The 26638-nt window shown below is 42.5% G+C and overlaps 2 protein-coding genes across 4 annotated transcripts in view; one reads left to right on the forward strand and one right to left on the reverse strand.

Annotated features, from left to right (window-relative positions):
• Positions 1 to 75: 75 nt before the first annotated feature.
• On the forward strand, positions 76 to 1633 carry MRPL50 (mitochondrial ribosomal protein L50). 2 transcript variants are annotated; one of them, XM_050913427.1, is made up of 3 exons: positions 76 to 161; positions 661 to 663; positions 1113 to 1633. In XM_050913427.1, the coding sequence occupies exons 1-3, from the start codon at positions 76 to 78 to the stop codon at positions 1501 to 1503; spliced, it is 480 nt and encodes a 159-aa protein (XP_050769384.1). In that variant the 3' UTR covers positions 1504 to 1633. The 2 variants fall into 2 exon arrangements, with proteins under 2 accessions (XP_050769384.1, XP_050769385.1); XM_050913428.1 differs by lacking the exons at positions 76 to 161; positions 661 to 663 and adding an exon at positions 404 to 451 and having other exon boundaries at positions 1117 to 1633.
• A 3850-nt stretch (positions 1634 to 5483) lies between these two features.
• Positions 5484 to 26638, reverse strand: part of PLPPR1 (phospholipid phosphatase related 1) — a 138596-nt gene continuing 117441 nt past the window's right edge. For both annotated transcript variants that reach the window (XM_050913040.1, XM_050913041.1), the window contains exons 5-8: positions 18060 to 18310; positions 11111 to 11287; positions 9001 to 9132; positions 5484 to 6969 (exon numbers count right to left, since the gene is read on the reverse strand). In XM_050913040.1, the coding sequence (XP_050768997.1) occupies positions 6937 to 6969; positions 9001 to 9132; positions 11111 to 11287; positions 18060 to 18310 (593 nt within the window). In that variant the 3' untranslated portion in view covers positions 5484 to 6936. The remainder of the gene's footprint in view (positions 6970 to 9000; positions 9133 to 11110; positions 11288 to 18059; positions 18311 to 26638) is intronic.

The following is a 26638-nucleotide window of genomic DNA, read 5'->3' on the forward strand; positions in this document are numbered from 1 at the left end:
AGGCAGTGCGGGGTGGAGCGGAAGTACGTCACTCTCCCCGCTGGCTGCCGGGAAGCGTCTTGGCGTGCCTTCACTATGGCGGCTGTTGCCGCGCTGCGGGTGGCGGGACGGCGGCTGGGCCTCGGCGCTCCGGCGCGCAGGGCGTTTTGGGGCGGCCTGAGGTAACGGCGGGGGGGGGTGGCTCCCGGGGGCGGGCAGGCGCTGGCGGCTTTCGGCCCCTCTCCCCGCTGCCTTCCCGTGCTGGGCCTGCGACCAGCCGGGGCGGGCTGAGGAGGCCCGCGCGGTTCGCTGTGGCCCCCGCAGGGGACGGTGCTGTGCCGCGGTCGGGAAACTGGCTGGTCGTTCAGACCTGCCGTCCTCAGTGCTCGGTTTCCGTGTGCCAGAGCGGCCTCGGGGCGTGCGACGAATGCCCTCATCGCCTCCATGCCGAGGGTGCACTGCTAGCAGGCAGGTGTGACGGTGCAGACTTAGGGTTTTTAATGCTCTTACCTGCTTTGGTAAGGGAACTTAGTAGGTGTGGAGAAAGAGACGTTTCAGGGCAGTAAATGGGAATTTACTGCCCTGAAACGTCTCTATTCAATGGGAACGAAAATAGTCGTTTCTGTATAACTCTTTAGGTGAAACCATGCTTGTGTTGTTGACTGGATTGTGGCATATAAGCAAGTCAAATAACTTGGGGTAGGCTTCAATTTTCTAGTTAAAACTAGTGATCATATTTTTTTTATCTGTGGGCACTAATTTTTTCTATAGTAGTGGTTATTTTCTGTTATCCTTTTTTTTTTCACAGCAGATTAGCAAATGGAGTTGTAACTGGGAAAACAAGTCATTAATCTGATTAAAATTCTATTTACACTCAGACCAACAAAATAAGCTAGGCAGGTGGTCGCTATGTAGAGACAGCCTACGTGGCAAGCAGCATTTGGGGGAAAACCAAAGGTCTAGTCTATGTGCTTTTGTTCTTGCATGCATAACGAACCTGCTGTGTCCACAGGATGTGTAAACTCTCTACAGGCTAGGTTGAGTCTGATTTTAAAAGACTATGAATAGAAATGTGCTCTGACTCAGTCTTAAGTAGCCCAGAGACTGAAAATACTTCTGTCTGGTGTCAACAGGAAGGAAGAAAAAGAAGTAGAAGCAGACAAAATAATTCATCAAGAGAAAAGTGAACCCAGCCTGATCTGTCCCCCACCACGCAGCAGAAACTATCTTCCTCCGGAGGATATACAGAGCTACCTTGAGTCTCATGTCAAGGAGATTTTTGGACCCTCGCTTCCTGATAATTGGCAGCAGACATCCCTCAAAGAAAACAGGTTAAAGTATCGCCTCCTGGCTCAGCTGGCAGCAGAACTTGGTCATGCTGTCCCCAATTCACAGCTGCACCTGATGAACAGTGCTGAGGATGTCTTGAATTTCTATAGCACTCCTGTGAAGGATGCGTCCAAGTTTGATGAACTGTGCGCTGCAGAGCTGCCCCCAAACCTGAAGATTATCTGGGAGCAGTGAGTCGCACCACAAAGCATTGCTTTGCCTTGCTTTTGTTCCTAAGGCAGGATTGCAGAGCAGAAGCAGATCCCTTTCATTGTGGTAGCAACCGAATAGATGAGTATCACTAATAAAAGTTCATTTAGTTGTCCTCAGGTTTCATTGGTTCTGTTTATTATATACGGAAAAAAGAGCAGAAGTTCTCGTGAAACAGTGACGCAGTGTGGTCAGTAACGGTACTAATGTATGTTTTCTGGCCTTTACCGTGCTGCCCAACAGTTACAGGGTCCAGTGGGGATAAACAGGGAGGGACCAACTCCCCAGTTTCTTCCCTGCACCTTGTAAACTTCTTGTCTTCGGTTCTGAACTGTGTAACGGGCTTTTGTGAGTGCAGTTTGGCTATGACAGGAGCCCTGTTCAACTCGGCCACCAAGAGCAGTGGGGCCAGCAAACTCTTGGGGAGGGAGCGGGGAGGTAAGCCAGCATCGGGTGTTTTTTTTTCTTTTTCTTTTTTTCCTTGAAATTGAAAAGAAGACCCTGTCAGCAATAAGGTTTTTAAAAGCCATCACAGGTACCATCTTAAAATAGAACCACTTGTTCTACTCAAAATTGCTACATGAAGATAGGGCCAAGTGGAATTCTGAAATCTCTTAACTTAGTAGTGGTGAACTCTCCAACAGCCCTATAAAAACAGCTGCCATCAAGGCAGCTTGTAGAATTCTTCCATGTCTGTCGAAAGACCCCATTTTTATATTTATAAGTTCTGTTGCTCCTTCTAATAGCTATTAGTTAGTTTTTCTTATATGGTAGCTATATGTTAGCTATACATTAGTTTTTCTGTAGCTATGGAAAATCACATAATAGCTATATGTTAGTTTTTCTTCCTGTGTAACTGATGATGTAGGTTTGCTTTTAATCGGAGGCAAGCAGTGAAGTCAGGAGGACAAGAACAGAAATGCAACAGGCGGAGAAGTACATGGTACTTTGTGAATGTTTTCTACAAAACAGGTTGTTTACACTGAGATTAGATTCTGTATATGTGATATTTCTGGGAATAACCAGAAATACCCTGGTTATACCCCTCGCTGTCCTGAACCCTAGCTCCCTTGGTTTCTTTTAGTGTACAAATACCTGAAGCATGCTTAGGAACTGCTGCTTTTGTGTGTTATGGTGCTCTGTTTCTTTATTCAGCAAACTTCCCAAGTGCTGCTTTCTTCTCATAGCTCTGAAGAAATTTAAGAAACCTGTTCTTCTCTCCTTTTGACTCCTGGGGAATTCCAGAATAGCGTAAGTGTATGACTACATGTTCCATTGCAGAGTGAACGTGAGGGAACTGGGGATGTTTTCACTGGTCACTGTGGAAGGCTGGTTGTTCGCAGATCCCTTCCCTGTAGCTTATGGAGAAACACAGTGTGATAAACAGATCAGTCTGTCATCTTGTCTGCTTCAGAGGCTGTTTGGGACCAATGAATTCGAAGTATTTTTTCCATGAAATTATGTCTCCTTTCCATCAAAGGAGAGATACTTACGCCTGCTTGTTTCCTCTTACTCATTATCTAAAAAACCACTTTCAGTGGTTGTTGCACTTCTCTGTCTTTCCCAGTATGTAACTTTTATAGCTTACGTAATGTGATCAGAAGAGAGAGTGAAAAACAGAAGACTGAAAAATGGGAGAATAGGCAAGAAAGGAGCACGACAACATCCTCGTCTTGTGTTTTGCTGTGTCTGAGTTGAGTCAAATTGCCATTTCCCTAATCTCAGATACTTTAGTCCCTCTGAGGTGCAAACCTCATGCTTCCATCAGCACACCTGTGCAAGAAGCTGCAGGGGCTAATGAACAAGGGAAGAAGATCCGACATGGGCATTTTAGATGCAAAATTTTAACTGCTCGTAACAAGCTGAAAAAGCAGAAGTTGGAAATGAGATCAACGTCTTGCATAGAACACCTGTCCCATGGAAGGACTAAGACTTCTAGGTGCTTCAACACTTCTTTTTATCCTTGGGTTTTCAAAAGTACCTAGTTTCTATTGAATTCAATTATAAATAAATAGATAAAAGCCCTGCCCATGCGTTTGCAGGAGGGCTGATCTTCATTTGTTTGAGGCAGAACCAGTAGAGAAGATCAAAAGAAAGTGTGAAGAAGCCAGATTAGGAGGGTATTTCTTAGCAGAGAGACTGGGTGGACCGGTGTGTGCATGAATGACAGAAAGCTGCGGTGCGCTATGAAGAGGCTCCTGCACCTGTACAACCAGCTGAGGGAGGCTGTCTCACCCTGCCACGTCTGCCAGCCTGTGGGGGCATCAGCAAAGTCTGCCCATTCAAGTTGGGGGGAGGATGAACATTTTATTTCTAATGCTGACCTCCGGTTTCGATGAGATGTGCAAATTGTCCCTCCGTACTTCTACTTGATTAAGACAGGGACAGGTGGTTTTCCTGATCCCAAAAGTCACGTTCCAGAGCCTTCGCACAGCCGATGGGCACAGTCCGCACACCGGGAGGAGCAAGCACAACAGCTCTGCAGGGGTACCCACTTCCCTGTCAGACAGGAGTTAGCTGGGGGGCAGAGAGAGGCCACAGCCACCCAGCTGGGTGCCCCCCCAAGCAGGAGGGTCAGACACTGCTGCCAGTCACATTACGTAGGCCAGGTTCATAACTGAAGTGCGTGAAAGTGCACACAGCCCAAGGGCCATACGTCCGTCTTGAGAGGTGATCCAACTGCAACGTTTATTTTACGCAGTTGGTCATAATGCTGAACTACAGAAGCCACTGTTAGCTGCCTAAGCTCACTGTACACAGCACATAGAGAATGATGTGCCTCAGAACAGGAACTAAAAAAAAAAAAAAATCCAAGGGCTACCTAAAGACTGATTTTTCACTGGGTCACAGATTCCAGGAGGTGGACACAGATCGCTCCTGAAGGGAAAGGTACCTGGGAAAAGCAAATGTGCTGTTAGGTTTAGACTTCCTGTGGAGGGGGTTATCTGTCAACTGGAAAAGGCTGAGGGTATTATAAATCTAAAATGGCAGCAAACACATAGAGTTAGCCAAGAGGAAATGCAGTGAATGTCTGTGATAAGTCTAGCTTCATCTAACCAGTCATCCAGACCTCAGGTACTTGCAAACAAGCATGCACGTCCCTGTGGATCTGCATCTGCCTGCAGACCTCTCCTGGATATAGGCATCCTTATGTACCATGTCAGAGAAGAGAGCAGGGCTCACTTGCGTATTTCAAAGTGGAGAGAGGTGCCACTCACCATGCTGCACTATAACTGGAAGGATAAAGCAGTCCTTCAGGAAGTGGAAAATCAAGATTCAAATCCTTCTTCAACCTGGAGGATGGGGAAGAAACTCAAAACCACATCTTCCACCTTCAGAAAGACTGCCCACGCCATCGTGCTAGAGGATAAGCAGAGGGGGACAACATTGCTACCAATTCTGTGGAAGCTCTTGACCAAGAACGCAAGATTCGCACTGTGGTAACAGCACACTTGGGAGGAACACAACCCCAGGGATCACAGCTGCAAAAACTAGGCTACAGAATATAAAGTTTTTATCTTAGAATTCAACCCCCTGCTAACCCTTTGCAGTATGAGTGGACTTACGTGCTGCTACCTGGGCATATTGATTGGAGTATTCATTTCTGATAAGCTTTCCTAACATGTCATTATTCTCCTAACACAGCAGAACAAGGACCGGTTCCACAGCCAAGTTTATTCAGCAGAAATTTTCCCTGTGCAATTTGGATCAAAGTTGTAGTCAGGGACCCAGAACACTGTCGATGGTTCCCCATGGTCACAGAAAGCCTGCATGGCCCAAGTATGATCCTTACATTCCTAAGATTGAAGCAGACATCAGTAGAGTCAGAAGAAAATACCAACCTGGAAGAAACGCTGCAAGACCAGACACAAACAGATATCCTAAATATTCTTTGTGTCACAGGCAAATGACAGAGACCAGGCTACATGTTTTGGTTTTTTGATAATTTTTTTTTGCATCTGTTTTGGAAAAAATATACAAAAAAAGCCAAGAAGAACCAACATGGAAATGTGAGGTAAACATTCCAGTAAAAGTACAGACAGAGGCTCCATTCTTTAAAGGAGACACACAGCAGTTATCACCATGCTAGAAGAATGAGATGCAGGAAAATCCTAGAAACAGTGAAAAGTCATGTAATGAAGCCTTTGCCCCAGTTCTAGCTATTGTAAATGGGCTCTTTTTTGTTCTTTTGCCCACCCCGCACCCACGCTTAATTGTCTTTTTATTCCTTAAACAAAGTTGTTAAATTATAAAATAGCAGTTCTGATATAAATTCTGTATGGCAGCATTTACAAAAATGCAGACTGCCACTACAGACTGTGTCAGGTTTGGGTTTGGTTTTTTTTTTTTTTTTGACTTGCCAAAGCCCCTCAGTGAAAACTACACTGTCGGGGCAAAATGGGTTTCTTGGTTATGCCAATCTGAATGCCAAGTAATGCCACTCCACTGAAGAAGTGGTGTCACTTTTCCTTTGCACCAGTGTTACTAGTTACCCCACAAATCTATGATGAAGTTATGAAACACTTAAAGCACAGCCTCAGCTCCACAGTGGTGGCTGTATATCCCCATAGTCAATTCCTGAAGCCAGGTTTCACTGGGAGCTTTAGCTGGGCCTCAGGGAGGAACAGAGATCTAGGGAGATGATATAGTCAGCTCACATGCTATCAGCTACTACTATAAATTTTCATGTCCAGTCTGTCTATATTGCAGACTGAGTACGTTGTTTTAGTTATTCTTCAATAACTAGCACAATCACCCACACCAGAACAATCAGGCTTTGATTCAGTGAGATGCTTAAGGACATACTTCAAGTCTGCCACGTAGTCTGGAAACAGGAGGGCTAACTGAAGTCCATAACGCTAAGGAATGCTTAAGTAGCTCACTGAATCAAGAATGGATGTTTATTACTTGTTGATAGTATCATTTGGGTTAGATTCCTGATCACCGTTATTTTAGTCTGAATTAAATATATGCAATTACTTCAGATCTATGCTGAGCTTACTCAGATCAGAATCTGACCCACTGGTAGAAGCACTTCTTATGGTAAGAAAAGGTAAAAGTGAATTTTTTTTTTCAAGATATATAAATTCAAAAATGAAAAAAAAAATTGTGTACAAATATCACATAACAACATCAACAATTCCATAGATGTAGTTCCTCAGTGCACACTTTAAACAAGAAAAGGTTTTTTTTGTTCTTTTTCCATTTTGCTTTTAAATTCTGGCATAATAATATTAAAGCTGACAAAAAATCAGGGCAAGCTACATCACTTCCTCATACAAAAAAAGTACAAAACATTAGCCTCTAACTAGACATAACATAATACTGGTCATCACAGTTAGACATTTAGTAACTGTGTGTCTTGGAGTATTGTACTGGAGGGTAATAAAAAATAGCTTCGGTTGCCAGTCTTCCATCTCAGGTTACTTCAGTCATAGAGGCAGAGTGATTCTGCAAAGAAGAAAAGGCAAACACATGAACATTTGTATACATTTTGGCATTACATATACTAGTGTGTAAAATTAATAAGAAAAACCTTCCCTAATAAAATCTGTTGCCCAGCTAATGTAGGGCTTTAAAATGAAGAGATCACTGCAAATGTGACTGCCATCTGTCCTGAGCTTGTGGTGGGAAACACTGAACTGAAGCCCTGCTTCTGGGCTATGAACATTCACCAGTAGGCTTGAAAAACAACGTGCAACTTTTTCAATAGAGACTTTCAAACTGGACTGGATCCTGTCCAGAGGGACATGTCAGTGCAGACTCAAGCAGTTCATAAGTCACATAACTAATACCGTGGGTCTGTCCTCAGTCATGAAGGGCCTAAAAGACCATGGTTTGGCTTCGTGTGATGTGTACATGTAGATCCTACGCAGTTTGATACTAGGGAACATATAAAGCTTAAAACCATACAGAGGTGGGGTCATTATGCCAAAGCACATACAGCCACAGATATATAGCAACACAGAAGTCCTCTTTAGGTGGAAACAGTGTTGATTTAACCTTCTTGGAAGGTAATGTCCAGGACTTCAGTGGCAGTACTGAGTCATCCTTGGATCATGCTGCATCTGCAGGGTTCGTGTGGGTGCAAGGCAAAACAAGAGTGGGAATGGATGCAGAAATCTGCACAGAGAAGGACGATGCACCTCCTATATCCGATGAAACAGTAATGAGTAGCCACTCCCAAGGACTTGTTTATAATAGCTTCAGAGTAGGATCACTCTTTTTCCCAATCTACTCCTGCATGGTAGATGTATGGTCATTTAGAGACTGATACCTTAAATCAGAGAAAATTATCTTGTTGATTATAGTGGACATCAACAGTTAAGGCCTAGTCCCTACCTGCACTTCGCAGTCCAGAAGCTATAAATAGCTGACTAGGCAAAATTTTTCTCACAGTCTATGAATATTTTCACCCATTCAGCCCTTTTGTCATACACGATACAATGTGGTTATATAAGTAGCACTTAGTTTCTGGACTGCGAGTCCACCAAGAGAACAGTTAATGCACACAGTTCTGCAGATTTAGTTGAAAGTCTTCCAGCAAATCTTTGCTTATTCAAAATCGACTTTTCAATTAAGCAAAGTATTTCCAGGCATTAGAAACAGTGTCTTTTCCATTTTTTTTAATTCCTATTTTCAGTTTATTTGTCAAAGTGCTTAACAAAAGTCACTACTGATCTTGCCACACACCATGTACACAGGAATGACAGGCCATCTAATAAAGGAAGTACAATTTAAAGAACAAATAAATTACACCAGGGCATTTCAGATAACTGATAAACTACAGTTCCTCCTCCTTGTTCCCAGAAATTCTTGGCAGGTGGCACTTGCTTGTCTGTTTTGAAAGGACTGAGTATGATTCAGTTACGCCAATACAAGACATTTGAAGTTAGTAGTTTAACAGAAACACCATCAATGATGATGCTCCCGCTAGCCTATTTTTTTGCAAACTTGAAAGAATGCTATTAACTTCTCTTCTGATAACTTAGAGACAGAAAACAGTATATGATTCCTTCTTCTTATAGGAGATACTGAACAGCAATAAGGATAAAAAAAAAATCTCTATAACATTTTTCTGGACAGCATAGTTTATTCTCAGGATTACAAATGTTAGAGTAAATCCTTAAGACATCCCCAAAGCATTCCAAAGTGTAATTAAGACAGAATGATCTTTACTTTTCTCTCAGTTTTCTATTCTTCTAAGCAGAAGTTTGTTATCACAAACAATATGCAGAGATATGTGAAATCCTACTGCTTTAGCTTTGGACGTGCACAGGGGAAGAAGATCTACAGTCTTTAGTAGTTTAAGGGATAAATCCCTTAAAACAAACTCTCCCCTGATGCAAATTCATTCTGTTCAATGGGCTTAATGTTAGGAATAAAACCAGCTCCCTGTGTAGTTATGTATACAACTAGTTTTTACTCTGCCATAACAGAAAATGTGTTTGGTGATGGTCTGGGTGAGCAGATTTACAGTACCTGTGCACTCAATGTCTCCAGAGGACTTTCCACCCTTGGAAAAGCCATTAGTGGCATTCCTCGTGGGTCTTCAGGCTTCGGTTTAGAAGTAGCTCCATGAGTGCCTTTAAAGTTATGGACAACACATATCCCCTGTGTAATGCAGAAAAAAAAAAAAAAAGTGAGGTCAGCGTGTTCTGTCCCCAGGAAAAACTCACAGGAATTACCATCAAGGGTCTCACAACTGCCAGTTTTTGTGAAGAACTTAACCTCGGTATTGGTTCAAGGCATCATCTATCTCAGCCTCGGGCTACAGTGTGTTTACTGACATAGTTGGATGTGGTGGACTACCTTGGTAAATGGGTCCATCTGGCCTGTAATCTGAGGTGATGAACCATTCTCAGCCTTTTTACGTTTTATACAGCAGAGACTCCCATGTCTGCTTTATCATCACAGAACCATGGACTACCCTAATGATGCATTTTACTGGCCAAATACTCCCTTCAGACTCTGACCGTCATTTACAAACAGTGAAAACAGCTCACTGGATGGCTGAATCTACCTCACGTCTGGATGACATCAAGCTCATTTAGCACCATTCCTGCATACTTACAGCACAACTGCTGTGGTGGTTATACCACAAGCCCTTCCCTTGTGCATGACCAGACTTACTGCACCCACATGGTGATGCTAATAAGAGCAAACACACATGGCAGTTTGGGGCTTGGGAACACAGTGGAAAAAAAGACATACAGGAGCTGACACATCTGCTGTCAGAGTGATTCCTGCAGCCAGCTCCTTGCTGGCTCTTCCTCTTTGCTGCTCTTTAGACCTCAGCAAGAGGCAGGCTGCAGCCTGGGTGAGTCTTGTGGTGGCAGCAGGAATATGACAGCACTCCTCCCCGCTGGGGAGACCCCTTCCACCACTCTGCAATTGGCCTTGTGACACTTGCAGGGTGGCAGAAGGTCTGCAGGGCCAAAATGTGGCTGGGAGCAGGCTGTCACTGCTAGAAACAGGTACTGGGAGCACATAGATTGTCCTGACCAGATATATGGGGTGACTGCCTCTTACATTGCATGGGCTAGATTTAAACTGCCGTTCTCAGTGGGAATCAGACAAATTACTTACATTAAAGCCAAGGAGATTCAGGTCAGAGGTTGCGGACATCTTTTTATTTAAAAGGAACACAGGAATAAGTGATATGTAAGGTTTGTTCGGTTTTTTTAAGTACAGAATAGAGAAAATATCAGTGACAGGACAATCTAGATTTAAGGGATCTTTGAAACCTAATCCCTCCTGATTACAGGGATAAAGTGTCTGTTGCTATGCAGTGAATAGTTTTGAAGCATATTTTGATTAAATGGAAGCAGGCACATTCCTTGGTAATAGTGAGAATCACCTTGACTGCTTGCTGTGTGGGTAAATCCTCAGCAAGAGATCTCTTACCAAACAAAACACGTAAACCACACAGCCAACAGGGGAGCAAGTAACATTCAAAGTCCAGAGAGATGCCGTTCCTAGATTCTGTGGGAAGGCCCTTGATACATTTTAATACATTTGGTTATCCTATGAGATGGTGAATAATTTCAGCTCAACTCCAAATGCTGCAAAGGGAGGTAGTTTTGTCTCCCAGGGAGTTTGTCCTGACCTTTTTTTCTATTGCACGTCTTTTATGGTCTGAAACAAAACGGGGAACCAGGACCACTGCTTAGAGCCTCAGACAATGCCCTGGATCCTACATTTTTGCCAGATACCAGGCAGACAGTGGGGTTTTGCAACACAGGGGTGTCAGAGAAGAAGTCGCAAGCATGCCCCCCTTTTGGTGTTAGTTGAAATCTACACCATCTTTAAAGCATTTTCCAGGACAGGTCAAGTAAGAACATGTACAGTAATTAAAATAGTCTTGAAATATATACAATGCACAAATGTCATCATATTAGCCTTATTAATTAGTATCAACCTGATTTCATATTAGGATTTTCTCTGATGATACCTTTAATTAGATGGGGCTAGAATTAGTTCTTAGTAACTGGATTAATCAGCTGCAATAGGCCACAAAAGAATAGTAATTTTACATTTTTTTTTAACTGAGGTATTTTTAAAAGGAATGCAGAAGAACTGATGGGCTTACCAGAAACAAAGCTACAGCACTCCCCAAGATGAAGCCTGCGATCACGTCCGAACAGTGGTTTCGATACTCAGAAACTCGATTTAGCCCGGTGAGGAATGCAGCACACAGGGTACCCAGGCACAGCACAGGTTTGGCTAGCCTGCTACTCTTTGTTTTAATTGTGCTTGTGATGTACATCTGAAACAAAGGGCAAGCCAAAAATGAAAAGGGGCTCTGCCAGAAGTGCATCTTTTTCCACCCAGACAAATCCTAAATCAGCAAGGATGTGACAAAACCCATGATTCATTAAAAAAGGCATTGGGAAATGGAGGCAGAGGTTTAAGGTAATTCAGAGAACACTTTTAAGAGAACAAAACAGATACTGTTAAATGATGTTTCAGGATGTCAAATATCCCATCAACTGTATTTACATACTGGACTTTTTCTGAGCTGATATGTACAGGCTCAGTTTTACTGACTTCCTAACTTGCGCAAGTACTTGTTCATATGGTAGCAAACATGCACTCTGAATGTACATGGCTAAATGTTTGCAAAGGGAGTCAAGAATTTATGTTTATACTCCTGCAGAAACTGTAATGTGCACATGATGGAGTGCCTAGCATCCATATGAACTAGCTGCTCCAGTTTCCTAAGTGGTGTTAAATTTAAGAAACAGAGAACATCAAGAGAAACCGTTCCAGGCATTTTCTCTGCAAGATGAAATGAAACACAGAATATGAGAGAGATTTCTTTCAAAACAAAGTTGATTCTGAAAATGTAATTCCAGAGCATGAAGTTTCACTGTGCTCTGAATATTTTTTAATGAACCCCACATGGTTTTGGCAGTTTGTATTTTATTTTAAATGCATTTTGACAGAGTAAAACCATGTGGGTCACAATTAGCAGCCAGTCATTAATTGCAGAGCCACAAAATGACAAAGATCAAGCAAACCAAGCCTGATGGCAAAACAATTCAATAAAATCCTTTTCAGCAAGGAAGTATGGATGCCTGCCTGATTTCCAAAGCTTTGATAAGCAAAGCAAATATGTCAAACCCATTTGCCAGAAGTGTCTCCAGATGACACATTGCCTCCCATACATGAAACAGAATCAGGAAGATACATTTGAAAAAGTCATTTGATTCTTATTACTAATCAGCTGGTAAATGAACCTGATTCACGTAGTGTAGATCTGATTCAGTGAAAGTAGAAACACCTGTTCTGCTGGGGAATGAAAAGATTACAAACCATTAAGTGTCTTTTCCAGTGTTTAATATCAAAAGATGCCATTTTATTTGTAAAGAAAAAAATACGTTCTCTTGCTGTAAAAATAGTAAAATCACCAAAGCTGAAAATATTTCCATTCTTGACCCTTTTTCAGTTGTCAGAAATGGAAATATGGTTGTGTTAGTCTTCTGGACAAAAGACTCTATAGACGATCCTTATTGTTTTAATCACATCTGCAATAACACCACAGCTGGGATCTCTGATTGTGCTGTCTGCAGGTCACAAACCTCATCTTTCTCTAGGATGACTTCATTTTGGGGGAAGGGCACGGCTCAGCGCTTTGCCATGGGCAGCACTGAAATCAGAGCAGGACTCTGCAGGACTGTGGAGACCCAGGAGTTGTTCTGCTTTGTTGCTGCTGCAGCGGCTAAGGACACCGTGCTGGCTCACACTGCCAGTCTCTGGCCAAGACTACAATGGCTTGGCTGGGGTGAAGCTGCCTTGGGATTTTCCTGTGCCTGTGCTGAAGGAACTCTGCGGAGGCTTGGCTTGGTGCTTCCAATCGCAACTACCAGCACAGCCTGCGTCATACTCCATGATCTATTTGGCAGCCATGAGCAATTATTTTACTGTATCTTAATGCCTGTCCCTTTCTTCATGAGCCAGGTATACAGAGGTCACTACAGTCTGGCACATAGTTTTGGGATCAAGAAACAGAAATATCGATTCTCTAGGTCACTTTGTTCATTGCCCTTCATATATTCCTTTATTCTGCTGTATTGTGCATATTTTTTACTCTAACTTTCTCCCTGTTCGTATTACTTTTCCCTTCTCCCTGACTGGGCCATCAAATGTCCCTACAGTTGGCTTCCCCTCACTGGCTGGTGTTGAAAATGTTAGCCCTAAACCCATTACAATACGTAACCCTAGAAGAAGGGAAGTGACGCAGCAACCATGTCTTGGAAGGGAAAGGGATAGGCCAGAGAAACCGACCAGAGGAAGGCAAATCTGACTGCCTCTGGACCTGTACCTAGGCAAAATTATACTTTCACCTGCCAAGAAACTGCAGTACTGGACTTTTAACAGCTGAATTTGCCAGATCTCTGTCAGGGGAAGTGAAGTCTTCTGCCCTTAAATGTGGTGGTGACATTATGGTGTGTAATAGCACTGGGAATGGGACTAAGCTACTCGAGAGGTTCCTGCTTGCTTTGTTTTTCAAACCTAATACCTGACTGCAGCACATGCCTTGAAATGACAGCTAGCAACGGAGCACTAGGCGGCAATCTTGCCCAGTCTTTGCTGGCAGGTTGAGCTGCACCTGAGTATCACCAAAGCTCACGTTAAGGTTCTTCTTTGGAAACAATAGGAAAAAATATCGTTGCCACTGTGTGAATAATTACCACCCACTCTTTCACCCTATGCATTTCTTTTAGCAGAAGCCAATTCAAACGAGCAATAGGGAGCTGGATTGCTTTGCTGTTCCCCACCAAAGCACTACTGCAGTTTACAGCATCCAAAGGAAAAGCATCACCTCTTTAAAGTAAGAATGCAGTCCTGCTGCGACAGCTGCAGACCCTAGCTACAGAGAACAACCCACACATGCTTGTTTTCTTACAGGCATGAGATGAAGCTGGATCTTTGGGTTACCCACATGGGAGAGTTCTCCTTATTACGGATGGGAAGTATCTAATGTATTTGAAGTTTCACATGTCTCGGCAGGAAAACGTAAACTTGTAGTAAAGAAAACATTTTTAGCAATAAGGGTAATTAACCATGCGAACAGATTGCCAAGGGAAATCTGTTAAACCCTCATGAGGAGGGTTTAAAACAAGACAAACTGTTTTCCTAGAAGGTATGCTCCAGTTCATCCATAAATCACACACTGAGCTCAGAAATAACTGGGAGAACTTCTCCATTCTGGTCAGACTTCCCGAGCACTGCAGTTTGATCTTTATTGTCCTGGTCCCTAAAGCCAAGATATTTTTTAAGATTCTCACAATGTGTTTAAAGCTTTGTGTAAAAGAGCTCAAAATCTCAGTGAAAGTCACTTACATTTGATTTCCTACACACCGCAGGTGTTTTTGAGAATTTCCCACAATGCTGTTTATAGGGTAAATTTATTTACAAAACTCTAAATGTCAAAAACAGTTATTTGATGGGTGGGAGAGGGAGGAAGGAAGGGAATGTAAAAAGATTTGAAGAAAATAGAATAAATCATGTTAAAAAAATAAACTACATGTGATTTAACTATATAAATTTTCTATTCAGCTCTTTGCTGGGCTCTTATCAGTACACTCAAGCAGTGTATTTAGCAATGTGCAATGTGTGATAGTAGCATTCATCCTGTGTGTAATTCCTCTCCCATCTTTTTCAGACAGACAAAAGCACAGACAGTCAAGGAGGCTTTTTTGTTTGCAAGTTTAAAATAGACATACATACATATATATATTTATATATATGCAAATATATGCATATATTTAGAATGTTTGTTATCTCTATGATGAGAAAGGCAGAGTGGAAGCATTCTGTCTTGTCCTTTCAGCAGAAAACGGGGAGATTTGTGATAGTTTATTTTCCTTGGAAAGTTCACAGTTTCATACCAATACTGGAAAATTCTGTGTCCTAGAAGCTTTACAGACAATCTTTTCCTCTACCATAGACATTTCTACAGTAAGAGAGAAGCAGAGCCTTTGACAATGATGTGTATTGTAGAACATGATGCAGTCTCCTAGATGCTCAGCGCAGCTGCTCGAAGTGCCAAGGCCTTGAATTTCATTGATTAGTCTGGTAGGTGTTAATGCAGAAATGGAAGAAATTGTTGGTGGGGTTACAGTGACCTGGGTTGCTGAAGGGATTTGCTGTAGTGTTCTCTGTTATTCAGGATTTCCCAAATGTTGAAAGTTTCATGTCCAGGTTATCTAGTCAACAAGCAACGCATCCAGGCGTAAACAACAGATACCAGGTTGTGATCCCGTGTGATGAGGTAGAGTCTTCTAGGAGGTGACAGAAAGCATTACTTGTGGATGCTGCTAGGCAAGAGCTTAGCTGAAGAATCCGAAAAACACTACTAAACAACATAAGTGATTAGTTGTATCTTTCAACCATAGAGACCCTGTTGTGACTGTAAAACAGTTCTCCTTGCTTTCACTCCAGAGGCAAACAGGGGAATCAGCAAGGATATCTACCTTCTTTCTACAATAAGAGGTCCTCCAGTTGTGCTGGTGAAATACTTCAATTTTCCACGTTCTGGTTGAACACTACCATCTGCTAGATGTCCTTGTCATTGATTCTTCCATGACCTTTCTCAGAAGAGCATGAAGTAACAGTTGTTTAAAGATGATGTAACTGGGATACCCATATGCAACATATGATTTTATCATCCGTTTTTTTTGGTTTTTTGCCAGAAATGTTAATGAATTAAGGAGTATTTCTAGCCTACCATTTTCCCTTGGGAAAGGTACTTAGAAGCACGTGTTTCTAACTGTACAGCAGCGTGTACTATGTGCAGTGACTGCCATCTCTCCCTGTGATACTTCTGGAAGACTAATAAAACTTCATTAGATGCCATTCTAATTTTTGTGTAAGTATGGAAGCCAGGACTGCCAGCTGTTTTCTCTTTCCCCTACTTTAGGCATACAAGATTCATCTCTACCTGCAGAGATCACAGAAGTGATGCTTTGGGTTCTCCTCAGCTTCTTTGGCAGGTGACAAGAAAAAGCCTAGCTGATTAAATATAAAACCCAGATTATAAAAAAGACCCAAAACACAAAGCCAAATCAATCACAGTGGGAGTACTGTCACTAGCAGACTAATGAACAAATCAGTACAAGAGACATCTGCAGAGGATACTCAAGGTTCAGTGATGGGAGGAGACGCCCAGATCTCAACAGATATTTATATGATGAAAGACAATGTCTGTGCTGATTCCATTCTCCTGCCTCCTCGTGTTCAACTTGTTTTATTTTTCTTGCTCCATGGCTCAAATCTTCAGCTTTATGCAAAATACAGCTATCACTAACCAAACACTCTGTGTTTTGTGTTCAGCAGCCCACATTATCACGCCTATTAGAATCAGCAAGACACTTCTCAAAAAATTGTGAGCAATTATTAAGCAAAGCTAGATCTGAACACTGCATTTCTTATGTAATGCTCATGTTATCCCCAGCTGACAGACAGAGAAAAGACAAGTGACAACATCTTTAGTGCTAAAGGGTGTCTTCAGGCAGAGAACTGGGCTAAAATTGGACCGTAGGCTGAAATGTCTTAAGGGCAGACTTTTATGACCTTGTGGCTCAGAAATAACTCCATGTCCTGGCTCCACCTGATATCTTCCTATGTGGGGAAAAGTGCAGGCCCATTGCAGGTACTCTTGAAAGACCAGGGCTCAGAAACACTGAACTACTGGGGACTTAAGCTCAGGAAGAAAAAGCATTATTCCCCTTCAGTTGTAGAAATCAGCCTGTTTGTAGGAGACTTGCTTTCCTTGGAAACAAGGGAGGTTGAGCACGGAAAGTCCATGAAAAGATGTAACTAGCTTAGGGCAGAACCGCGACCAAGCCTGATCCTGAAGCTTGCACCTAAGTGTTTATCGTGATGAAAACAGCTGCTACAACAATGTTGAGTTTATTGGGAACTGTATTTCACCCATGGTTGCTTATTGTTCAGAAGTAATGAGCGCAAAATATTATGGGCTTTCCAAACACTTCCCAGCAAATGCTGATCAAAGGAGTCACCAATTTATATCTCCGTCATTATTCACGCAACATTCAGTGCAAACAGATGGATATTGAAACAGCAGCGGGTAGCCTCTTCATTTTGTAGTAATAATGTGGTGTTTTATTCATCTGCTACCAAGATCAGGGTAAAATACTCAGTAAACACCCTGTCATGAATAAGTTTAAGGCTTTTCTCAAATCCTGATGACCTACAGTCTCTGCCACTCATTTGAGTCAAGCTATTGGGGGAAAAAAGACCTAGTTAAGCCATTTTGAGATCAGAACCAGGTTATGTCCTTGGATCTTAATGGCAAAACCACCAAGGTTTTCTACTTTGTGAGTAAGCTTCTTGGGTCAATTTTCAAACATTACAGAAATTTTAACCAGAGAACACAAAGGAGCAGCCCATCTGTTTCACTAGACTTTTAAAGACAGACAATTTCCTTCCTGACAGTATAGCAGTGTCACCTTGTCAAGATGTCAGCTGAGGTCCATTTCTCTGTGATAACAGCAAAATTCTGGCACAGACTTTTATTACAACCTTCTTTGCACAGGGAATTCAAGTCCTAAACAAGGGGAGCAAAATCCAGCCTAGTTCAGCCTCCCATTGAAATGGCACAATTTACATTTTAAATGTTCAACAACCCATGGCATGTGAACAAAATAAACAGTAGTGATCCAGGAGCTGTTTAAGCATCAACTTAATTTTAATGTTCATGAGGCAGGGGCAGGGAGAAGAAGAGGTCAAATGCATACTCAAAGGCCTCTGAGAAAATCAGCAGCAAAGCCAAAATTAGGACCTCATGCCTCCACATCATACAGTGCCTCAAAAGCAATAAGCATTTCATTTGCTTATACTAGGATTGGTAAAATAGAAAGAGAAGGGGATTTTCCCCTACAGATAAAGAAGAAAGCCCTTCCCAGAACAACTGTCTTTTTCTTCAAAAACCCATTGTAAGAAAACTGGCCCCGTCTAGATGCACATACAGAAACCTCTCATATAAGTTAGCAATCATCGCTGGCACTCACCGTGGCATATAAAGCTGAGTAGATGCTCAAAGCAGCATGTTTGGATGGAAAGGATCTCCTTGCCTTTTCAATCACCTCCACATCCCCAGTGCAGATGTTGCCATTGTTTATGAACTGGTGGTGGGCCCGACAGTCATTTCCAGTGTAGTTGGGTTTACATACAGTCAGGAAGTAGGGAGCCAAGTTCCCAGTCACAACCTGGCCAGCGTTTACAAATATGTCAGTGGCAAAAAGTCCAAACGCAAACACTCCTGTGAGGAAAGGTTGAAAATATTGATTATTCAAACAGATTTAGAAAAAATCTTGGTACCTGGAAAGAAGAGACATAATGAGAGGTAAGGGACCAAACCCTGCAGTCATTACCTGGAAAAAGCCCCTGCTGACTCCAGCAGAGTCCTGCATCAAAGGCATGACACAGAAGACTGCATGCTTAACTCTGACAGGTGCTTAACTCAGCAACTCCAGAAGGACTCAGAAACAGGCTGAAAATGATAAGCAAGTGCCTAAGTACTTTTTGATTCAAGCTCTGAACAGAACTGTGAGCTACAGATTTCACTGAAAACTCTGCACCTATACTATGCCTGTAAAGTTTCCACTATAACAAAGGCTCACAGCCTGCAGTCGAGTGTCATGCATGAGTTGTTAAAAATGTTTATGGATTTTTACCACATCTGGGCCAAAAAATGGTAATATAACAGCTCTGAACCTGAAAGAGCAGTAGTGCTGAGACACAATACTGCATTTAACATAACTAGTGCCAAGTACCTTTTGGATTTTGACTATTCACTTTCCTGATGTTGAAAAATTAAGATTTTGATCTGGCAATATTTGGCAGGTCCTTTGGGAAACATCGTAATGCTTTGCTCTGGAAGACATTTCCACACAGTTGCAGTTCAGCTTATGTTACTGGGAGCACATATCTGCAAATGCTATAGCAGGAGGCATTGACTTGAATGCAGGAACATTTCCAGGGTTGTGGAACATCCCTTGCTCAATACTGCAGCTGTCACATCCTCCACTGACTCCCCGTGAGTGTTACCAATATCTGCTACAGCAGCTATGAACATATATGAGGATCTTTTACTTGCATGTACTACCCATATACCAAACAAACAGAACAGCAGGTTTGCAGAAATGCCAAACCCAAATGTTCTAAAAGACTAAATCGGCTCCCCTTTCCCCCTTCCCATCACTAAGGTGGATTAAAGTGTCACAAAAATTTAGAACAAATACATATTTACTTTTGGTGTGGGAATATACTTTTGCTTTCTCCCTCCTGTAGCTCTGTAAGCAAAAGTAATTTAAATTATAAATTAGCTGAGATTGCTGTGTATTTAAATGTGACCAAGAGCTGGAGCTCCAGGGAAAACATCCTAGGAGAGCTGTGATAAAATCTTAAGAGCTGGCACCACTATGGTTATAAAAGAGCTGGCACTACTATGGTTATAACAAATTCACTGCTTGTCTGTACAGAGTTTAAAGAAAAAAAGACTGCTATAGTCTGAGAAAAAAAAAATATCAGGGAGTCAGCAATATAATGCAGCAGAAACTGCTTTACATCAAATTAATAAGAATCAAGGATCATTGTGCAGATATTGTCACCCACCATGCAGCTAACAGAAAGCAGAAGGGCTACAGCTGACAGAGTTAGGTCCTTCTAAACATCCAGGGCCTATCTACACACAGGACACTGGTACAGACAGTAACATAAAATAAAACAAAACCCATAACTAAAAATGGATTCATTGTACAAGTGTCAAGTGCGGCTTGCCAGTGCCACTCGCTCACAGAGATGATGTGGTGTGACTGATACAGCTGTGCTGTAACACAGATTCTTTACTGGGGTACTGATGGGAAGAGCCCTCTCCTTGGGTAGCAGCCTGGAGTGGCTGCAGGAGTGCAGAGTGGTTTGTCCTCACCACACTTCCCCAAGGTTAGGAAGGAGTGTTACCACAGTGAAGACGATTTTGGGGACTGAGTTTATTACTATTCTTTATATAAGTTTATTATTATTCATTATTAATGAACTGATGTGTGATCATGGATTTAAAAAGTGAGTCGTGGTCAAAGGAGGTAGCCTTCCTCTGGTTCTAGACAGCAGGACTGGCCCCTGTCTTTTTACTGGCATGACACTCTTCCTCCCTTTTATCCTGCTAAGTGTCTGTGTTTAAAAGGGAAATGGAGAGAGCACTGACACTGTTCCTTTATTTCCTTTATCCCTCTGCTAATATTTTAAATCCATGGTTTTCCACAGCTGGCAGGAACTCCTCGTCTACATTAGCCAGTGCACAAGCAAGTTCAAAGGAAAAAGGCAGTGGGTATCTTTTCAGCCTGGTGAAACAGCAAGTTATGCCAGAGATGAATCTTGTTTTATATACGGCTCTTTGGCCAAATTCTTAAAATTTTTTGGCACAGCTTGCTTTAAATGCCATCTTTTTGATGCGCTCTGCAAATCACAGGGAATGCAGTGAGGATTATTACCCAGCCCTTTACAATACTTAGAGGAAATCTAAAAGCCAGGCAGTCTGGCCCATGGTCTTTGTCGCATAAGTAAGTACAAGCCAAGAACCGAGGTGTTTCAGAAAAAGCTCATGGGCTTCACAAAGTTATTTCAATCTCTAGGCAGTGCACAGGTACAAAGGTGGTCCAGTGTTTTTCTCCAAAAAAAGAAGTTTCAACACCTGCATTTTCTCAATATTTGGTAGCACTGAAAGTGCTGGCCCAGACTCAACTGCTGAGGGCTGCAGTACTCTGCAGAACAGCAGAACAAGCCATGGTTGAAACCTTTATCATGCTCTGACTGTGATGCATATTGATCACCGTAATTCCCCTCTTGCAGTTCTGCCAAACTGCGCCTTATGAAAATCATAGCTATGTACAGCAATTAATTTGGCTAGCAGGAATTTAACCCTTGCAGATTGATTACACATCATGTAGTCTCTGGAGACTTTGAGATAGGGTTGGCTGTAATTGGCTTAAAGGCTGTAACACCAGTGAGCCTGGGCAGTGGTGGAGAGTCCCCTGATGGTTTTTGTACCTCAGGAATCCATCTGTTCAATGGGTTTGTTCAATGACCTACAGCAGCTAAGCTAACTGACCAGAGCACGAGAATGCAGTGACGTGATTGCCAGGTTTTTAGAGGCAGAGAAATTGCTGCTGAAAGGCTTCACGGGAAGGGCCACTAGCCCTAGCTCTTCAGGGTCATACAGCTGAAGCCAGTAATATAATGCCACAGAGAGAGAATGGGAGAACATGTACCTCTTCCAGACTTTGATGTGCAGGTGTAATGGGAGGTGATGTCATCCTGCTAAGAAGCAAGCGCCTTATCTCACTGTGCTCACTCTGGCCTAGAAAACCTGCGAGTGAACTTTAGTCCAGAACTTAGCATATGCTGAGAAAAGATGTAAAGAGTGCAAGCCACGTGAGAAGAAGACCTACAGCCTCTACAGTTGGTTACTAGCAGAAAGGATGGACAGAGGTTAATTTCATTTACATAAAGCCGCTCCTTCCCCTTATCCACATATGTCATATCGTCTGGTTGCACAAAAAGGCCTTAAAGAAGGAGCAGAAGCTGTTTCTGGAAAGGCTTCCTGACTTGTCACTGTCCTGTCTCTCCATTGTGTTTGTGTGTGTCAGGAGCAGCCAGAAAGAAGAGGCTAGAAGGCAAACCAGTAAGCAGAATGTAACTGGGAGAGAGACTAATTTGGGCCAGAGATAGAGGGTAGGCTATACTCCCTGCTACTCTCTTTAGCTGCCCCAGAGTCCAAGAACTGAGGATCAGATTTGAACATATCTTTACCTTCAGTGAGAAAGACCTTAGACAAACTACATGTGCAAACCAAAAAAAGAACAAACAAGGAAAGTCCTGTTCAAAAATGCTGAGGACAGACAACATGCACCTTAAGTCTTTCCAACTCCATCTCACCTGAACTAACACTTGCCTTGGCAGAAGAATCTAAATCTTCAGCAGCTTCAATTGTGAATACTTCAGTTTTAATTTCTCCACTTACACCTCCCCCTAAATTGCTGCCAAAAAGTCCTCCAAGCACAAACCCATAATTTCTGGGCTCTCACTCACATGCTACTCTAACAGTCTTTCTCCCACCAAGCCTAGCGTGGCTGTTCATCAGAGTTGCCACCTCCAGCTCTGTCTGTTGCTTTTGCTAACAGATATATCTGCCCTGAAGAAGAATCCAGCTCTCCTCACTCACCGTAACCTCAGTACAACCCTGTCTTCTCCCTGCAACTTGTGCCCAAGCTCACTCTTCTTCCACCCTGAATCTGTCTAAAATCAGTGACTGCAGCTGCTTGTTGATTCCGTGGAAACTCTCACTATTACAGACATTTAAGATGCCACTGATTTTAAACAAAAAATCAATAAAAAAACCCTGGGAGTTGTAGAAGAGCAGCTGAAAAGACATCAGGAAGAGAGAAGTGAGAAGCCAGTGGGTGGAAATAAGAATGAGGAGGTACAAGGCTTTATTAGAGAATAAACATGAAATACTTAAGTAAAGTGACAAAAGAAACAATGCATTGAAGGGCTCATGAGACATCAGAAGCTGTGCTCTTTGGTAACATATCATCATGTCTTCTACCAAGTGCATTTATTTAGGCACTCCTCTCTCTCCCAGTGCCCAGTCAATTATCTGAATTTGTCACACTCAACCTAATTTGCTCGGAAAACATATGCATATTACACGTGCACACTCACACTCCCCCAACCCCTTCTCCACCCCTATGTTTTTTAAAGAAGACTGGAGTTTCAATGTAGGGAGTCCCTGGAAGGACTCATGGCTCTATGGAAATGCTGATCCTCAGTCCATCTCTAAAGGTTTTGCTCTAATGGTCCTGTGCATCCAATAAAGCCATACATTTATAGTCCTGTGACTCAGACTCTGCTAAACCACCCTTCATCATTATATCTTAAAGGGTGTTGTTAAAGGACATCTGTATCATTAATCCATTTTACAACTGGAGAGATGGGGGTTGGAGGGAAATTTATTGTCTGTTGCCATGGCATCAGGAACAGGCTCAACAGCAAGCTTCTTCCGAGCACTCACAATCTGATCCCAGGATTGGCTTTGATCTCCCAGTGAAGACCCCACAAAGCTCATTGCTCCAGGCATCTGCTGCCTCCTGTGTCTGCCTGCTTCACCTGTGAGTGTCCTGCCTGGATGCTGTTCCCTCAAGACGTAAGAAGGAAGACGTGGTCTGAGAATGCAAGAAGAAATTCAGTTCCCAGTGCAAAAGTACTCTGGAGCCTCAAGACTTCTCCCCACAGACACACGGGATTTCTTTCTTCCTCACTGCTTCACAACTATCAGTTTTCATCTAGACAACAGCCAGCTCAGAGCCTGGCATAAAATGGAACAGTAAGGTTTGACTGGTCCCCAACACAGTGACCACATTGTGGAGGTTCTTCAGTGATAAGAAGTGAGACCTACAGTAGTTTAAGCTGCTGCAGCAGTTTAGGTTAGAGGCAGCACACCCAAATACAGCTTGAGCCCTGCTGAAAAGCAGCCAGTTAATAACAGAATGGGCATTGTTTCACAGCGAACTTCAGATCCAAGGCAGACAGAAGGATAAGGTCAGGCAAACTACGTCCTGCAGCTGCCTAGGGAATTGACACCAGAGCTCTGGGGTATATCTATCCTATTACAATAAACTCAATGTGTGTATAAATCTTGTAAACCTTTATTTGCTGAACTAAAGCCTTAATTTGCTGAAATAAAGCCCTAATTTCATTATTTAGCTGCCCACTGTGAGGTGTCACCATGCTTTAAATTAAGCTGTCAGCAGAAGCTGATCTGCACCATTTGTTAACTGCAAATTATGCAGGTCTGAAGTAAAAGCCACTGGTAACAAATTCATGAAACACATTGTACTCCTAAATGTCTGAACTGGAGAGAGGCTACTTGCATGTTATCAGGGCTTTGCAGGTATACAACTTAATCACATGGATTAGAAACCTAATATAATGAAATGCAACACAATACACGCTCTAGTCACCCTGCCAAACTGAGTCAGGGAGGTCTGAATCCATGATCCTGGGGTTACGATAGCAGCTGCATATAAACAGACTAAATCGTTGACTGAAACCATTCACTAAATAATGCTAAAATAATTTATAACCTCTATTTGCAAATACAAATGATGAAGTAGAACGCAGAAGCAAATGCAAGATAGCAAGATGTTAACAAAGTACTGAATGGGAAATTACCACAAGACAGGGTGAATAAAAATACAAGAGGCTGTGTGTACTGAAGTTGGGTAACAGGGAGAAGAGGCAGAGGCCCAAGAAAAAAACACTCTTATCCCCTTGTTTCTCAAAGGTCCAGCACGTAAACGGCAAATTTTGGCAGCAGAAATTCGTAATAAAACTGCTGGGAGGGGTAGAGAGAGGAGGGAACAGAGATGATGTGACTAAAGAACAGCAGTGCAGCACCAATATTTTAGACAGAAGAAACTGCTCCAAAGCAATTGCACACCACTTGTTTGACCTGAAAATCTTCAAAACAAATGTCTGTGGAAGCAGCTATAAAAGATAAAGAGGAAGATGGAACAAATTGCAACATATATCAAAGTCTGATGTTTCCAAGCTAAGCCAGCTTTACTGATAAAGGAATTGATTTTCTAAATACAGGGAACAGAGCAGGTTTCACCAATCTAGGCTGCAGTAAAGGACTTGACGTAGACTGAAGCAAGTTGAGAGGCAGCCCCTCGCCACAAAAGCAAATGTCTACCAACATGCAGAATTCATGCCTGGGCCAGGAAGCAAGAAGAAATTTTGGTTCTGCTTCCTGTGGATAAAGAACCAGGGAAGGATTTAAGACAAAGCTCAACATTCAAGGTCCCCGCTAAACTCAGGAGGGGAGAATCTTAGAAACAGACAGCTGCTGAGGGCTTGAGGAAAACAAGGAGAGAATAAGCACAGAGCATAGTAGGCAAGATAAGAAAAATCAAGGAAACCAAACATGGGGCTTTGCCAACATCCCAGAAGAGTTGCAGGTTTTTGGTTTTGCTTAATTCTTTGCTCCACCGTCAAAGTGCAAGAAAGTGCTTCACTCTGTATACATGAAGAAAAAGCAAGAGGGGAAAAGGCTCAAGTCTAGCAACCAAATCCAAAAGATCCCACAGAGATAGTACGACAAGGGTGCTTATCTTTCACATCACCAAAAGCTAGTCTGGAGTTGCCCTTTTTGCTTCTCTTTCCTTACAAAAGGTGAGTGAATGTTCACTGAAGTATCTATAACTTTCTGCTTGTTTAGTGGAAAGTACATTTAGGCTACTATTCTTAAAACCCCATCTCTTCCCAGCAACTCTAGTTACAGAGTCAGGGAGGGAGAAGAAGCCTCTTTGCCTTTCTAAAATTTGGCAATAGCAACTCTCAAAAGCTCTCCATGATGTGCCTTGCAGGGTCAGCAAGTAGCGTTCATTTTTCCTGACACATGAGCACCCAGACACATTGAAGGATTTTTCTCATCCTTTTGAGTAATACCCACTGTAATGACTTATAAGGCAATATTCCAAAGAGTTCAGTTACTACTTTTTGCAGGTACTCACTTAAGACTCTTGCTCACACATCTGGGCCAAAAGAAATCAGATGTGGATACTCTAGTGAATTTGTACCAAGACTAAATTGGCAGCAAACTTCTTTGCAACAAGCCAGACTGCTTGCTAGGGTATCTTGGAAGACAACCTACTTCATCAGCTCTGTAACTTATGGCCCTCAAGTTTAGCAACAGAAGACACATGCAAGGAAATCCATGTATGAGCAACCTGGTAGTCTCTCCAGAGCCAAGCATCCAGGTAGTCTCTTTTTGGAGTAAGCACCTGTATGGAGCTAACTTCCCTGATCATCCAGCACGGGCTACAGCTGCTCAGTCCACATCATGTTTTCAAAGTGCAGGTGGAATGCCAATAAAAAACATGCAGATTTTTTTACTTCCTCTCATAAATTATTTCAGCCACTTTTCAACAAACTCTGCTTCTCTCATTTTACTGCAGAGGCAGGAGAAGGTTTCAGAAGAAAGCAAGCAAACAATCAGAGTAGTTTAAGATGAGACAAACACTTTAAGCCATTTCTAATAATGCTAACTTCATTTTTCTCTGGAAAACAAATATAGCTGCAAGCCAAGATTGATTTCTCTAGCAGGGTTCATATCCTACTACTGTCTGAGAGCCCACTGTATCATCGCTACCCCCTTCTCTTCCACCAGAAGAGAAACAATAGCATGAATGTTTAAGAATAAAGCTAACTATAAGAAAACATATAGAGCAAGTGCTTAGCCTCCATGGTCTAAGCTCGTTTAGTGCTGACCCCGCAGGCAAGAGTATTTGATTAGGACTTTGCAACATGCCGAATGTCCTGGAACAGTGAAACAGCCCAGAGTGGCCCAGTGGACTCTGGTACCCTGCTTCTCCCTTAATGGCAGTTTACTATCCATCAATATATCCTAGAGGTTATGTGAAGTTCAAGGGTATTTTACTTTTAACTGCATTCCCATGTCTTTTGTTTTCGTCAGCAGCACACAGGCCAGGCCTGAGTAATGAACCACAGGTGGTTTGTCTCCACCTCC

Source organism: Gymnogyps californianus, chromosome Z (assembly GCF_018139145.2).
Source record: "Gymnogyps californianus isolate 813 chromosome Z, ASM1813914v2, whole genome shotgun sequence".
Classification (NCBI taxonomy): Eukaryota; Metazoa; Chordata; class Aves; order Accipitriformes; family Cathartidae; genus Gymnogyps; species Gymnogyps californianus.